This window comes from Grampus griseus (assembly GCF_964374135.1).
Source record: "Grampus griseus genome assembly, chromosome: 7".
NCBI classification, from domain to species: Eukaryota; Metazoa; Chordata; class Mammalia; order Artiodactyla; family Delphinidae; genus Grampus; species Grampus griseus.
Genome location: NC_139001.1, coordinates 55,640,316 through 55,656,253, shown reverse-complemented (window position 1 = coordinate 55,656,253; position 15,938 = coordinate 55,640,316). Strand labels below are relative to the sequence as shown.

Genomic DNA, 15,938 nt, shown 5'->3' with positions numbered 1-15,938 from the left:
AAGGACAATGGCTACCTGGTGAGCCTTTACATTAAGATTTGAAAACAAAAGATCACAGTGCCAACATGCTAAATCCAGGTAAAGGTAAGTATGACACAATCTAACAATAATAACAGTAAGTGCATTTACTGTGCGCTTTCTATGTGCTCAAGACTCTTCCAAGCACTTGTACCCATAAGCTCACTTGTACTCACACCAATTGGCAAGGAAGGTGGTATTAAGATCCACACCGTTTATATTACAGAAGAACTCACATAACAGAGGCTCTTACTCAGAATACCCGAGGCCTCTTTAGGGAGGTTGCACAGTGCAGTCCTGCCAGGGCTCTGCTGCTGACTAGCTGTACAGAGAGCTCTGGGCTGTAAGGAAAAACCGAGACATCATACCTGTCCTCACAGAACTGTTTTTCATGTGGGAAAAAGGTATGTGAATGCCACTTAAAAATACAGAAGACAAGCCAGGGGTGAGGTATTAACGCTATTAATAAGTTCAACACCTGTTGCAGATGTCAAAGGAACATGAGAAGCATCTAATTCTGAGGCTTCTGGGTCTAACCACTATACAAAAAATAGAAGGTGAGCTCCTGATGTATTTACATCAGACATCACATGGCAACACCGAAGGGCAGTGGGTGTAAAAAGTTTTCAGCTGTGTCATCTCCCCCATGGGTCTTATAGAAGGTCTTTCCCTTCACCACTCTGCCTTTCTAAAGAGTTACTTAGAGGTAGTTATTACAGAAGAAATATTTCAGTCTTTAAAGACTAAAAGATGGGCTGGGGCTGGGAAGAGGGCAAGGCCACAGGGGTCAGCTCAGGAAGGCTGGGTTTAGCCTTCCACTAACACATTTCCCCCCACCCCCCCACCACCAGCTCTTTCTGTTCATACAACCTGCCTGTGGACACTGCCCCATCTCTAGGCCCAGAACCCCAGAGTAAGAAACTCTGCTACCAGTGAAGGAGTGTGTCTGGCATGGGGTTCAAAGAGATGGCTCTTCAATCCACATAAGCAGGGGATCCAGCAGACAAGCTGGAGGATCCCACAGAGGAGACAGGGCACACATAAGGCCTTGCCATTGATCGGTTTTCTGTCTCCACAACAATCAGGTCCTCACATGAGACCAGGACAAGCCACAGGAGAATATGCAGCTTATAGCGAAGAGTGAAAAGGGGCGTGGATTACCAGAATTCAAGGAGGGATTTTTTTTTTCAAGTGGGCCAAGGAAATCTCAGATGCCACACATTCAAACATTCCTGACAAAGAAAATGTATAATTATGATAATAATCATCACAGCCACCAGCTGTTGTATGCTAGGTCTTGTGCCCAGTTCTTACTTAATCCTAAGAATGCTGTGACATACCTATCACCCACACCTAATGATGATAAAGCCAAGGCACATCCCACTGTATTATCACTCATTCAAGCTCCCTGGGCCTCGATTCTCTCTGTATAAGTCAGGGATAAGGCTCCTTACCTCACAGGGCGGAGTAAGGAGTACACAGGACAAAAATCAGTGTGTGAAAGCACCTGGCACCTGGCCGGCATGTGGAAGAGCCTGAGAGACTGCGGCTGCCTTCCCCAACACTGCTAGATGCCCACATCTGTTAGCTCAGGGCGCACAAGCAAAGCCTCTTTTCTGGGACAGAAAAGAGAGGATATTGTCTGTTTTTTCTCTCTGGGGTGAATTTTGCTAATCACTGAGGCCGGAAGCCAAGGATGAGATGGTCCCAGCTGAAGGAAGACGGTGAGAGCAAAGGGATCTTAGCGGAGGTCAGGAAGAGAGAAACTCTCCCTGTGCCACCACAGAGAAGAAAACAATTCATCCTAAAAGCAAACCGGCAACTTCTGGCTCGTTCTTCCTCTCCTTTCACCAATGGAGTGAATACCCTGGCGATGAGTTTCTGTTAAAACCCAGGAACAGCAGGACCTGCAAGCTTGAGCACAGATGGTTTCACAATGGGGCCAATAGGAGAAAAATCTACTCCCTCCTTGAAAAAGGGAGCTTAAAAAAATTTCTTCTTAAATGGCTAACAAAGGTGGTACAGATCAGAGTGACAGTTACAGATCTTCAATACTGCACTGGTGATGCCAAGGCGACGAAGCCACACCTGCACCACAGCCAGAGCCCCTCAGCATCTCTGCCGACACCTGCCCATCTTCTGATGCATGGGCCATAATAACTTCCTGTCCACATCCAGCTCATGTGTCTTGCCCTTTCCAAAACCTCCCATGATTTCCAAATGCCTTAGATAAACGTGAAACGCCACGCATGGGCACCGAAGGCCCTGTTCAGCCAGCCCCACATTAACCTTTTCACCCCGAGTGACCCTATATGCCTCCACAGGCCAGATCACGCCTGCACCCTTCCTCCAGCTTCCAAGTGAAGCTGAGCCAAGAGGAATCCTACCAGCTTAAAAAATCTAGATAGACTGCTACCTCCTCCAGGACGTCCTCCCTGAGCACCCCAGCTGGAAGTGACATTTTCTCCTCTGCGCTGTCATGTATCACCAATGAATATCACTTGTATATATACCAAGTTCCAAGAGGGCAGTAATGGATTCGCTCTCACATCTGCTGAGCAAGTACTATTAAATAAGCACCAGGCATGGTGCGAGCCACCAGAATTACAAAAATGACAAAAACATAGTCCCTATCCTAGAGGAAGTCATACCTTAAGCAGGGGAGATGGAGATGTAATTTATACTCATTATGATATGAAACATGCCCTATAATCCAGGTGTACAAAGAACAAAGGGACTGATTAATTAGGAGAAGGGGTAATTTGAGAAGCAAATGTCCTTCAAGGAGGATAATATATTTGCTACACTATCTATCTTAGAAGACTAAAACAACTTCATGCCCTGAAAGTTCCCTAGGGCGTGTTAATACCTAATAATACTTGTGGAATGAATAAGTTACATTTAGGCTTAGAACTCAGCATTTTCACTGTGTACCTAAGGTGTCTGGGGGGTTAAAGAATTCTAATTACTTAATAAAGGTATCATGTTTAGTATCAGTTATAGCCCAACTACTAGTCATAGAAAAATTATTTAACTTCATTCAAATTTTTCTTTGGGTACTCTACTAAAAACAAAATATTATACCTTAAGAATCATAAATGCACATTACTTCAGGTTAACAATAAAACTGATCTTTTGAGACAACAAATGTGATAGTATTTTCAAATACCCATTAAGGAATTTTGTAATCTGGATAATATAACAATTAGTCAATATAAATGCGGATTAACTGTATTTTCATAGAGGACACGAGCTATTTCCCTCAGGCTGATTGTCAGGAAAAGGACAAGAAAGTGGGCAACCTCACTTTCCTCCCTATTCTAGACTTTGTTTCTAAAGCATCAATCTATCACCAGAATAGCTCAACCTCTTCAGCTACTCTATAGCTTCCCTTACTATCTGTCCTCAGTACCCAAACTTCTTCAAAAAGTACCCGGTAGAAAAGGCAGTCAAGACCCAGAGAGGTGTGGCATATGACTTTTAACTTCACCCTGAAATTTAAAAAAATGTTTAGCTTATCTTTTTAGGACTAGTTCCCTGCAGCTATAGGCTGGAAAAATGGTAAATAGCAGCGGTAACAATCACCAGGTCAAATAAAACTGCTCTGTGTTAAAGGATCTGAAGGAGACACTCTACCTGAGTAAATGAAGTGTACTTGGTCCCTCTGGTTTCTAGAGTTTTCATCACGTTCTGTGTTCTCTCTCCCACTACCCCCTTCTGGTTTAGAATAAGAGGTATGAACAGGCTGCCATCGGAGGAGATGGTGGGCTACCCTGCAAAGAACAAGGAATATCCTGAGGTTTCCTGAGAACAAACAGTTAATATCCCGGCTTCAAACTGTCTCTGGAAGTCACTGCATCACAGTGGTTCCACTGGGGCTGGGACCACCACCTAGAAGCAATTGGAACGGTGTCGGGACAGGGGAGGGCGGCCCTTTCTGGTCGTCACAGTGAAGCTAAATACCCTGTAATGTGGGACAACCCCCCATTCCAAAGAGAAGTCCAGCCCCTTTGCCAGCGGTACCCTCTTTGAGGAACACTGAGGGAGCTCCTTGAGGTAGAGACACTGTCTTAATGAATCTCTGTAAAGGAGCCCCTCATTCTTTAGCATCTAACCAAACACCCATAGTCATCAGACAAGGAAGGAAAGCAAGAAAGGAAGGGAGAGCAGTGATGACGGACTTTCTAAATCCCTGTTCTGCCATCGAGAGTGGCATGGCCATGGACAAGTTACTTTACCTCTTTGAATAGGTTTCCTAGTCTGTAAAAAGGGGGTAACAGCCGCCATCACCATAGCTTTATTGTCAAGATCAAGTAAGAGGGAACATGTCCAGGACCTAGTACAGTACTAGCAGCTGTTCAGTAAATGTTAGTTTTTCCCCTTTTTCTTCCCCCTGAAATTGCCAGTTGCCTGTATCCTGATGTCTTGTAACATCCAAAGGTTGGTTCTCTTTATAACGTTGCAAGCGAGTTGGTAATGCAAGAGAGTCGGTAATGTGAACAAAAATGAAAGAGTAATTGTTCCCTCCGCCTCCATTATTAGCTCCGCCAGCACACACACCGGTCACTGAAACCTGATGGCACAACGGTGCTGTTATCAAGTGAACTCTGGAAACCTGTAGCACAGGGCAATGCCATGCGCTCCGGAGCCGCAGGTTTCCAAGAGTCCCACAGGGACAGAGGAAAGGGGGGTCGTTTTTACCCACATCTCTCTGGGGAGAAAAGGCTTTATTTTTCAGGATCAATAGAAGAGATGTTCCCCCAGCTCTTCTTAAGATGCTTTTCCTCCTTTCTGAACCTCCCCCCAAGTTCAAGACCCAGAGGCCCAAGTCCTTCAGCAACACCAAAAACTTCCGTATATAATCAATCCTGCCCTGGCATCCCAGGGGCACCTCATGGGGGAAGGGGGCACAGAACCTACCAATAGTGGGGATGCTTATCGAATCTGGGAACTCCCCTAATGGAATCTCCATCCGCGCACTCTTGAGAGGAATTCCTAACATTTCATTATTATTGAATCACTCTGTGGTCACATATGTGCACTCCGCTAACCAGAAGAAATATATAGCATAAAATGTGCCATGCAAGTCAGAATCAAGTAGGCACTGCGGTCTAATAGGATTCCCACGCAACTTGCCCCCAAGCAGGTGTGCCAAGTGCCCCAAAGGCAAAGCATCATGTCTGGTCAAAGATTCCTGAAAAGAAGATGGTTTGGAGAAAAGTGCAAGGACTCTGATGGCAGAGAATGCTCCAGTGCCAGCTCTAGCTCTTACCAGCTATGTGACTGCTTTGGTCATTTGCCCACGGCCCCCAGATCCCTTCCCCATCCATCCCCAGGCTCCCTTGCTATATGGCTTCCAGCTACATTCCAGCAGGGGTCTGCGAGAGGAGCGGGGGACGCTGGATGGTAGGAGGCAGAGCCCCTCTCTCAGTGGCCCCAGCTCCTCACTCGGTCCAGCTGCGGGAGGGCCGGTGAGGCCCTGGAATTCCACCTCCTCTCTCTGCCCCTCCAGCTCTAGGGCTGGCAAGTGGTTTCCAGAGGCTGCTAATCTCTGGGTTGTCTGTCTGGTTTCTCGGCTCTCCCATCACCTATATAATTAATTTCCTATATGAAATCCTTCTGCTTAAAATACCTCATGTGCTTTCCAGTTCCTAAACCGAACTCTGGACTGCTTCTTAACCTCTCCAAAGAGTTTTCTCAATAATGACAAAACGTACCTTAACAGGGTTGTTAAAAGAACTAAAGATAATGAGTGTAAACACAGCACAAGTAAATACTCCCCAAAATGCTTTCCCTTTTCTCACATGAAGGACCTAAGTACAAGTTGCATGTCAAGGAGCAAATCGAAGTGGTACAGAAGAGACCAAAAAGCTACATTCCTCCTGGGTTCATTAAAATGAATCCTTTAAACTAGTTTTCCTTTTCCTCCCAACCTCTCCCCCTTTACTTCTAGAATCCTTTTTCCAAGTGGAAGGTTACCTGGAATCTCCCCACTCTCAGTCCACTGCCCCAAGGATTCTCCCAAACGTGCAGCCTGGTAAAGAAGTGTCTAGCAGAGGGTGAACCTCTGTCTCTGGAGAAGAAAGAACCTGAACCCACAATCTGGTTCTCATTCTTGGCCTCGTCTCAGCTTGGGAACCAGCAGAGAAAGAACATACAAGCTGGGGGTAGCACTAAGCACACCGGCCCCACCCCTGTCCTCTGGGGTTGGTTTCTCAATGTACATTTTAAACATGTTTCATTGAGAAGTACCAAGAACAAAATAACTTCTTCAAAAACTGGCAATTTTTTCTATTACAAGAAAAAAAATGATAGTTTTTATTTTTGGTGGTTTTCATTACCAGGATTGTAATGATTAAAAGAATTTGATTTTATTTTTTTGGCTAGGTCAAAAAAATTCATGGTTCTTCAACACCCTCTAGCCACAGCAGCAAGACTCCCTGGCTCCAGGACTGTAAAACCCACCAGCAAAAAGCACAGGTTCTTAATAAGCCAACCCTCAGGCACCTGGAGAAGCAGTGCACGTCCACCTTGGGTCACACCCCTGTTCCGATTCTGTTCACAGAAGGCCTTAGAACCTGATCAATCATTGCTCCCTGTATTCTAATCCCTTAGAATTGCCGGGGGATAGGCTGGGTTCTGCATCCGTGTAATCCATACAATTCTGTGCTGAAGCAGAGCACACACAAGAACGTCCAGTCTGGAGTAAAGCCAATTTCTATACCGTTTATCAGCAGGCCCCTTACATACACAGTTAATACTGTCCCTGACTCCCAAACAGAATTGGGGGTGGGCTACATCGGCTACATCCAGAAAAGGGAAAGGGCATTTAATGCGAAGAATGATTCACTGAAATACAAGCATGCACTGCAAATACCGTTAACAGGTACTTTAAACACATAGGTACATCATTCAGTACAAAACAAGCGAAAGAACAGGACTGTTTTTTTAATCTTAAAACAATAATAGGAGGGACAGGTTAAAAGAATTTCAAACTACTGATGACTAGAATTAGAAAAGCAGGCAGCTTCCTGAGGGCAGACTAGATGTACCCCCCCATCACGTGATGGCCGGGGGAAGACTGGACCTGGGCCACACAAAGATGGGGCTGGCAACACTGGAGAGAGGTCACAGCTGGCTCGGGGCGCCCACGCCCTGCTGGCCCTGTTCCCACCCTGTCTGCAAGGCAGGGCTGAGGCAGCTTCAGAAGGCACTGAACCACACCCTCGAGTGTAGTGCAACACACACACACACACACACACACACACACACACACACACACACACACACACACACACACACACACACACACACACACACACACACACACACACACACACACACACAATTCAGAAGTTAGCCCCAGTTTCCAAAGTGTAAACCAGAAACCATCCAGGTTAAGTACAAACGATAACCACTGTGGTCAGAATATAAAGTTGACTTTGCCAAGCATATACAGAGAATCAAAAAGCTGAGTTGCTAAAAGTGGCCTTGTAGGTGTTAAGTTTTTTGTTTTTCAATGGAGGAAGATAGAGGCCCAGGAATGCAGAGCTCAGAGCTTCCTCTAGGAGGCAGTGTTGGGTCCTGGCCTCCAAGCTCTCCAGCCTCCCCAGTGCCCTGCATTGGTCCTCACTGCCTTTTCTACGTGATTGCCAAATAATCTACGCTGCAGGTTATCACTCGCCACACTCCTGACCAAACACACTTCTACTAACCCACTTGGGGAAAACCTTTTGATGACAAAATTATCACCCAAATCTCCATGAGGGATTAAAGAGCTCAAATTATATTTACTGAAGTTCAAACATTCACCAGGCATCTTAAACACATCTCCCAGATTTAGGTATTAATCTTAAGGCTGTGAAGGTCAGTGATCAAATATAAGAACACTTCCTTTCATGAATTAAGCAACATCCTAACCAGATTTTCTAAATCACTCTATAAATATAAATACCTTTCATGGGTACCAAGCACTGTGCCAGCTTCTCTAGGGTACTGGTTCTCAAACCTAATTGCACAAAGGAATTCCTTCCAAAGCTTGAAAAGATATTGATGCCTGGGTCCCACCCCCAGGGATTTTAATGTAATGAGGTGGTAAGGCCTGGGCATCAGTATTTTAAATGATGGTGACTCTAATATACAGTGAATTTTAAGAACCATTACCACAAGGAACAAAAATATATACATAAAGTAGAACCACCCAAACGTCCATGAACTGATAAGTGGGTAAATAAAATGTAGTGTATCCATATAATGGAATAGTATTTGGCAATAAGAAGTACAAAGTCCTGATACATGCTACAGTATGGTCGAACTGTGTAAACACGTTAAGTGAAAGAAGCCAGTCACAGAGAACCACACATGCTATGATTCCATTTATATGAAATATCCAGGAGACAAATCCATAGAAAGAGAGAATAATGAGTGCTTACCAGGAGCTAAGGGAGTTTGGGGGAAATGGGGTGTGATGACTGCTAATGGATATGGGTTTATTTTGGGGTGATGAAAATGTTCTAAAATTGATTGTGATGATGGCTGTACTACTCTGAATACACTCAGTCACTGAACTGTCCATTTTAAATGAGTGGACTGTATAGTATGCGGATTACATCTCATAAAGCTGTTTAAAAGAGGAGAGAAATATAAATTCTATGCCCAGCTCCCAAGGAACTTACAATCTAGCTGTAGAGGAAAAAAACATAGATACATACATAAGACAAGTATCAGAGATTTTAAAAAGCAATTAGAGAATTGCCTAATGCACAAAATAAAAACTCTAAGTTCAGAAGAAGGCTTCAAAGCCAAATGATCTGATAGTTTTCTTTTCTTACCCAACCATTCTTCTCTGATTTGAAGAAAAGCAATGGAGAGTTTGGATCTCATCAGTACGCTGCCGATATCAAAGGCCCCAAAGTTTCAATTTCCAAGTTTGTGAGAAATGGAATGACTAATTTAGCATTGCCAGGGAATTTTTTTAATCCTTCAGGATACAGGCTGTTGGGAGTTCCCTGATGGTCTAGTGGTTAGGATTCTGGGCTTTCACTGCCGTGGCCTGGGTTCAATCCCTGGTCAGGGAAGATCCCAGCAAGGCTTGCGGCATGGCCAAAAAAATAAACAACTAAAAAACCAGAATACAGGCTGTTGATGGATTACAGTGACTCTCAATTATCAACAGGGTCTTTGAAAGATGAATTTGGTGCTCTAAATACTTCTTACGTCCCGGGTTTGTCTTCACCTCTACCAGAGTTTGGGCCAAATAAACTTACATGCTCACACACAGAGGAAGATTTTCATATATAAGGCTCTGTGATACACAGGTGTTACAGGACATATACCATAAAAACGATATGTTAAAGTGCTTCCTATCCTCAGTGTTCCTAAAATTCTTCGTACTAATAGTTAAAAAGTGTTTACTGTGGGAGGGGCTGACCCAGAGAAAATTCCTACTTTAGGCAAGATAGGATTTTGTTTAGCAATCTTGTTTTGTCTTGGCGGGGAAAGTTACTATAAGAACCCCATTTGTATTTTTTCTAACACTTTTTGGGAACGTTATACATTTGAATATATGTTTTGCTTTCATTTCCAGAAAACATACCATTATCAATGAAAGAAGTTTTGGCCTGTATCTTAGAGCCTCTTTAATAAATGTTTGTTGAAGCATATTTAAAAGCAGGTGGTAATTACATTTTTAAAACTCCTAGAAATCTTATTATCAAAATATAAACTCTGTTCTCCATTTTCTTTTTTTTTTTTGCAGGACGCGGGCCTCTCACTGTTGTGGCCTCTCCGGTTGCGGAGCGCAGGCTCCGGACGCGCAGGCTCAGCGGCCATGGCTCACGGGCCCAGCTGCTCCGCGGCATAGGGGATCTTCCCGGACCGGGGCACGAACCTGTGTCCCCTGCATCGGCAGGGGGACTCTCAACCACTGCGCCACCAGGGAAGCCCTGTTCTCCATTTTACAGTAAACTTAGAATAAACATACAGCCATTGGTGAAGGAAGCAGGTTGAATATTGCATTTAGTAAATCTGTTGAATACTGCATTTAGTAAATACTGCATTTAGTAAATCTGTTGCATACCCGGGTGTGCAACAAGAGATTCCAGGAAACTTTCAGAAGTGACTTGACCACTGTTAAATAGCCTGGGATTAGTCAGACCAACTTTTAGGCAAATCATCCACTGAAACCTAAAAAATCCTGCAGCATCCTTAACTCAGACAAATAAGACAATAATTCTGAAAACAATTTGTTTAATAATAAGGACTAAGAAATAAAGTATTTAATTTTGAAATGTACCACACTCAAAACCCCAAGAAAACTCCAATTAGACAGACCTGAGCCCTTGTGCTTGCTTCAAATCAGAAATGCCAAAACAGCAGATTAGTGTTTAATTCGAGCTAACAGGTTTCTACTAGCTGTTTTCAACTCAAATTCTCCCCATTTTTCCCACTTTCCTTCAACCACCCTGTCTGTCCCACTCTTTACCATATACATAAACATCTTCACTACCAAACTTATTTTTGAACACTATTTCAAAATAAAAAGAGCCAATGTCACCGTTTGCAGATGACATGATACTATACATAAAGAATCCTAAAGAGGCTACCAGAAAACTACTAGAGCTAATGAATGAATTTGGTAGAGGAGCAGGATACAAAATTAATGCACAGAAATCTCTTGCATTCCTATACACTAATGATGAAAAATCGGAAAGAGAAATTAAGGAAACACTCCCATTTACCATTGCAACAAAAGAATAAAATACCTAGGAATAAACCTACCTAAGGAGACAAAAGACCTATATGCAGAAAACTATAAGACACTGATGAAAGAAATTAGAGATGATACGAACAGATGGAGACATATCCCATGTTCTTGGATTGGAAGAATCAACATTGTGAAAATGACTCTACTACCCAAAGCAATCTACAGATTCAATGCAATCCCTATCAAATTACCGATGGCATTTTTCACAGAACTACAACAAAAAACTGCACAATTTGTATGGAAACACAAAAGACCCCGAATAGCCAAAGCAATCTTGAGAAAAATGGAGCTGGAGGAATCAGGCTCCCTGACTTCAGCCTATACTACAAAGCTACAGTAATCAAGACAGTATGGTACTGGCAGAAAAACAGAAATATAGATCAATGGTACAGGATAGAGAGCCTAGAGATAAACCCACGCACCTATGGTCACCTTATCTTTGATAAAGGAGGGAAGAACATACAATGGAGGAAAGACAGTCTTTTCAATAAGTGGTGCTGGGAAAACTGGACAGCTACATGTAGAAGAATGAAATTAGAACACTCCCTAACACCATAAACAAAAATAAACTCACAATGGATTAAAGACCTAAATGTAAGGCCAGACACTATAAAACTCTCAGAGGAAAACATAGGAAGAACACACTATGACATAAATCACAACAAGATCCTTTGTGACTCATCTCCTAGAGAAATGGAAATAAAAACAAAAATAAACAAATGGGACCTAATGAAACTTAAAAGCTTTTGCACAGCAAAGGAAACCATAAAAGAGACAAAAAGACAATGCTCAGAACAGGAGAAAATATTTGCAAACGAAGCAACTGACAAAGGATTAATCTCCAAAATATACAAGCAGCTCATGCAGCTCAATATCTAAAAAACAACCTAATCCAAAAATGGGCAGAAGACGTAAATAGACATTTCTCCAAAGAAGATATACAGACTGCCAACAAACACATGAAAAGATGCTCAGCATCACTAATCATTAAAGTAATGAGAATCAAAACTACAATGAGGTATCACCTCACACCAGTCAGAATGGCCATCATCAAAAAATCTACAAACAATAAATGCTGGAGAGGGTGTGGAGAAAAGGGAACCCTCTTGCACTGCTGGCGGGAATGTAAATTGATACAGCCACTATGGAGAACAGGATGGAGGTTCCTTAAAAAGCTAAAAATAGAACTACTATATGACCTAGCAATCCCACTACTGGGTATATACCCTGAAAAAACCATAATTCAAAAAGAGTCATGTACCACAATGTTCATTACAGCACTATTTACAACAGCCAGGACATGGAAGCAATCTAAGTGTCCACTGACAGATGAATGGATAAAGAAGATGTGGCACATATATACAATGGAATATTACTCAGCCATGAAGAGAAACGAAATTGAGTTATTTGTAGTGAGGTGTATGGACCTAGAGTCTGTGTTACAGAGTGAAGAAAGTCAGAAAGAGAAAAACAAATACTGTATGCTAACACATATATATAGACTCTAAAAATTTTTTTAAAAAATGGTTCTGATGAACCTAGGGGCAGGACAGGAAGAAAGATGGAGATGTAGAGAATAGACTTGAGGACACGGGAAGAGGGAATGGTAAGCTGGGACGAAGGGAGAGAGTAGCACTGATATATCTACACTACCAAATGTAAAATAGATAGCTAGTGGGAAGCAGCTGCATAACACAGGGAGAACAGCTCAGTGCTTTATGTCCACCTAGAGAGATGGGACAGGGAGGGTGGAAAGGAGATGCAAGAGGGAGGGGATATGGGGATATATGTATACGTATAGCTGACTCACTTTGTTATACAGCAGAAACTAACACAACATTGTAAAGCAATTATACTCCAATAGAGATGTTTAAAAAAAAAAGAACCAACGGACCAGGAGAATGTACCAACTAACAAGGCAAATAAAGTTAAACAAAGACTCCAGGAACTAAGAATTTTAATTAAGAAAAAGGAAAAGAGCCCCTGAAAAATATGAGGCAGAATCTTGGACACTGATGAAATACCAAGAATTTTAAAAACTATTATTATATTAAGAAATAGTCCTGTCTCTCTAAATTAAACCCCGCTAGGCCTCTGCAACTTGCTTAAAAGAACTCCATGTGGTAAGTCCAATTGATAGGTTGTATTTACCTTCACTGTATTCAAGGTCCACCTCCCGTCTCACAAACACAAAATATAAAGTTATGATACTTCTTGGTAACTAGAAAAGGTGCAGAGATTAACCTTTTAAATCCCTGCCTGTCCTTCTCTGAGTTTTTCTCAATTTATCCACTTTTTAAAGTGTAAGAGTTTCCTCCTGTTTAAAGTTTAACTAGTCTTGGTCCAGTTTGGAAGTGGAGTCATTCTACATAGGTTTGGAGTCAGACTACCTAGGTTTGAATCCCACCTTTGTCACTCAGTAGTTGGGTTACTTTAACCAGAACTCTGGGCAGCTGTATGCCTCTTTCCTCGCCTAGAAACTGGAGATAATAGTATTTCCCATGGGGTTACTGTGAAATTATGCACGTGAAGCAATTATCATGCTGCCTGGCACACAAGGAAATACTCAATAACTCATCTATGACCACGTTAGTGCCGAACTCTTCCTGACCCCAAGAGTTTACACTGACGAGTTAACCGCAGATCAAGGAAAAATCAAAGAGGAAGCATTATTTATGCAAAACCCCCTTTAAATGCGTTCAGCCAATAGAGAGAAAATTCCCAGAAAAAAAATGTGCTTATAGTCCACAGAGGGTTCTTTTCTTCATGCAGCTCTGTAAGTATAATTCATCCTGAATAATAATAAAGAAAGGAAACTAATGTATCTGGCTTTCAATTCTTCCTGGTTATCCTAAAGAAAGTCGGGTTTTGAGTTTTTTTCCCCCCAGCATTGTTTATAAAAACCCAAGTTAACAAGAAAGAAAGAGTCCCAAATGGCCCAAGTTATTTTTAATGCAGAAAGACTTATGTGAGTTATGTATTTACCCTCCTACAATCTTTCACAATCTCTCAAGAGATTTTATTCAAATATCTAAAAAGTCAAGTTGTTCTTTGCTCAACATTCATTCAGGAGATGAGAAACCTGTGCTATTTTTCTTTAAAAGTTATCTCATTGGTCTAGTCCAAGATCAACTTCATCCCTCATATACAAAAATACTTTCTCCAAGACACCCTTGAAAAGAGTAATGGATGGTTCCTTCCAGCTATTGGAAATAAAGAATATAAAACTCTCTTTACTGCTGTTCATCAACACCTCCTCCGCACAGAGGGTGAAAAACTGTATCCCAGTACCACTTCACACCTGGTTTTTCTTTGACAAAAGGTTAGAATCCACTTTTAACTCTTCAAATCTTTCTGGACTACAAAGATTTAATATGAATCATAGTTATAGGCATGAAATTGATTACAAATTTTATTCCATTTTTTTATAGTCTTCAAATATGCAAACTGATGTCTGATTACAAAAGGTGGAAAAGCAGTTACCTTAACAAACATAATTGGAAAATTCACATTTAAAAGAGAAAGCAGTATAGATGGAATCTTAAATCATATAGTAAAGAAAGAAAAAAAAATTTTAATAACACTCTAGGCTACATTCCTGAATCTAGAAAAGCTAAAGTCTATTAGCATTAAATGTCTTTGGGTCACACAGAGTATTAAAGAAATGGCTATAGGGATTAGTCTTGAACAGCAGCTAAATCGGAAAGCACAATTTACTTCTTCGTAGTAGTGGGGAGGGGGAATCCAATCCTAATCATTACTAGGGGAAAGTTCAAGACACAGATTTAAAGAAAAAAAAAAAGCACAATTAGTACATTGTCAATAACTCAAAACCTTACTTTAGATCTTCAGGATTAGTCTAAAACGTGACGTTTCAGAGCATAAATGTATTTACCGTTCCTATTAAGTTACACATTTCCTTGAACCAAATATTTTTCCAAAGAACCCATTCACACACACAAAAAAATTGGAAATAAAAATATCTACTCCTTTAAAAGTCCCTACAAAGTATATACAGAAACTTGTTTTCACATTTGTGATAATTTACAGAACTTGTTAGCAAAGCCTTATGAAACACAGCTGTCCCACCCTCTGCCCTCGCAAATGAAGCAACAAAATAAGAAATCGAGGCAAATTCTCAAACAGAAAAGGAAAACAAAATAAAGCACCCAAGGGAGAATCAATCTATGAAAAGAACAAAATTTAGTAACAGTCTAAAAACAAAAGAAATTCTAATCTACACTCGAAACTCTTACCCTTGACAGCACAGAACAGAATATCCTGCCTTACACATTTTGGAATTACAATTCCGAAACGCTAAATCCAAAAACAAAGCCGCCCGGGGGAAAATAACAATTGCGCAACAGATCAACAGCTCCAACTTTTCCCTTGGCCCCGGCGCGGCAAGGTTTGCACGCTATAAAGCACGAAAGGGCCAACTGAGGGCCGCCGTGACAGCCAACCGACCACTGTCACGGCGGCCGAGGCCAAGCTCGCCCCCCGGGAGGCACCACGCCGGGATCGAGAGGCCGGGGGCGCAGCCGCCTCTGACCCCAGAGTCCACTGCCCCGGCGCCACTTCCCGGCGTGTTGCACGGGGACAACTCCCGGTCTTCGAGCCCGAACCTTTCCCTCGGCTCCAGGGGCCGCGAGGGGGCGCGTGGGGCGGGGTTCGGTCGCTGTACGTCGGGGCAGCCTAGCGCGCTGGGTACTTTATGACCTCCTCCCGCCCCCACCCTGGGGACTGGGCATTCTCGCCAAGCTGCCTAAGGGAGATCCCATGGATGGACCGATCGATTACTTTGCACAGAAGCACCCTCAGACGGCCCAGCGGAGTGAGGGCGCCGCAGCTCGCGCCCTCGGAGGTCATGGGCCGAGGGGCAGCGGCAGAGGGGGGACTCCGGCTCCCAGCCCAAAGGAGACCTCAGTTCCCCCGAGAGCGGCCCCGTGACTAGGCACATTTTTGCCGGTTCCGAGGCTGGGGAGCCGCACAGCCCCGGAAGGGCCGGGCCGCGCCGGCTCAGACCGCCAGCGTCCGCCCCCTCCTGCCCCGCTGCCTCCGGGCCGCTCAAATTCGGGAGGGGGCCCGGCCGGGGCTCCAACGGCCCGGGGCGTGGTTAGAGACGCCCTTCGCCCCACGCGCGAGGGCGTAGCCC

The 15,938-nt window shown here is 43.1% G+C and overlaps 1 protein-coding gene across 6 annotated transcripts in view; it reads right to left on the bottom strand.

Moving 5' to 3' along the window:
• The window catches only part of NFE2L2 (NFE2 like bZIP transcription factor 2), a 183,834-nt gene that overhangs the window by 18,808 nt on the left and 149,088 nt on the right, over positions 1 to 15,938 (bottom strand). The window contains exon 1 of one of the 6 annotated variants that reach the window (XM_082658476.1): positions 15,040 to 15,112. The exons of 4 other annotated variants lie outside the window; for them this stretch is intronic. Coding sequence is in view for 1 of the 2 variants with exons in the window: in XM_082658474.1 (XP_082514600.1) it covers positions 3,655 to 3,702 (48 nt within the window). In the remaining variant the exon portion in view is untranslated. Of the gene's footprint in view, positions 1 to 3,654; positions 3,773 to 15,039; positions 15,113 to 15,938 lie in introns of those variants that run through there. One more of the 6 variants, XM_082658474.1, reaches the window with a different exon arrangement.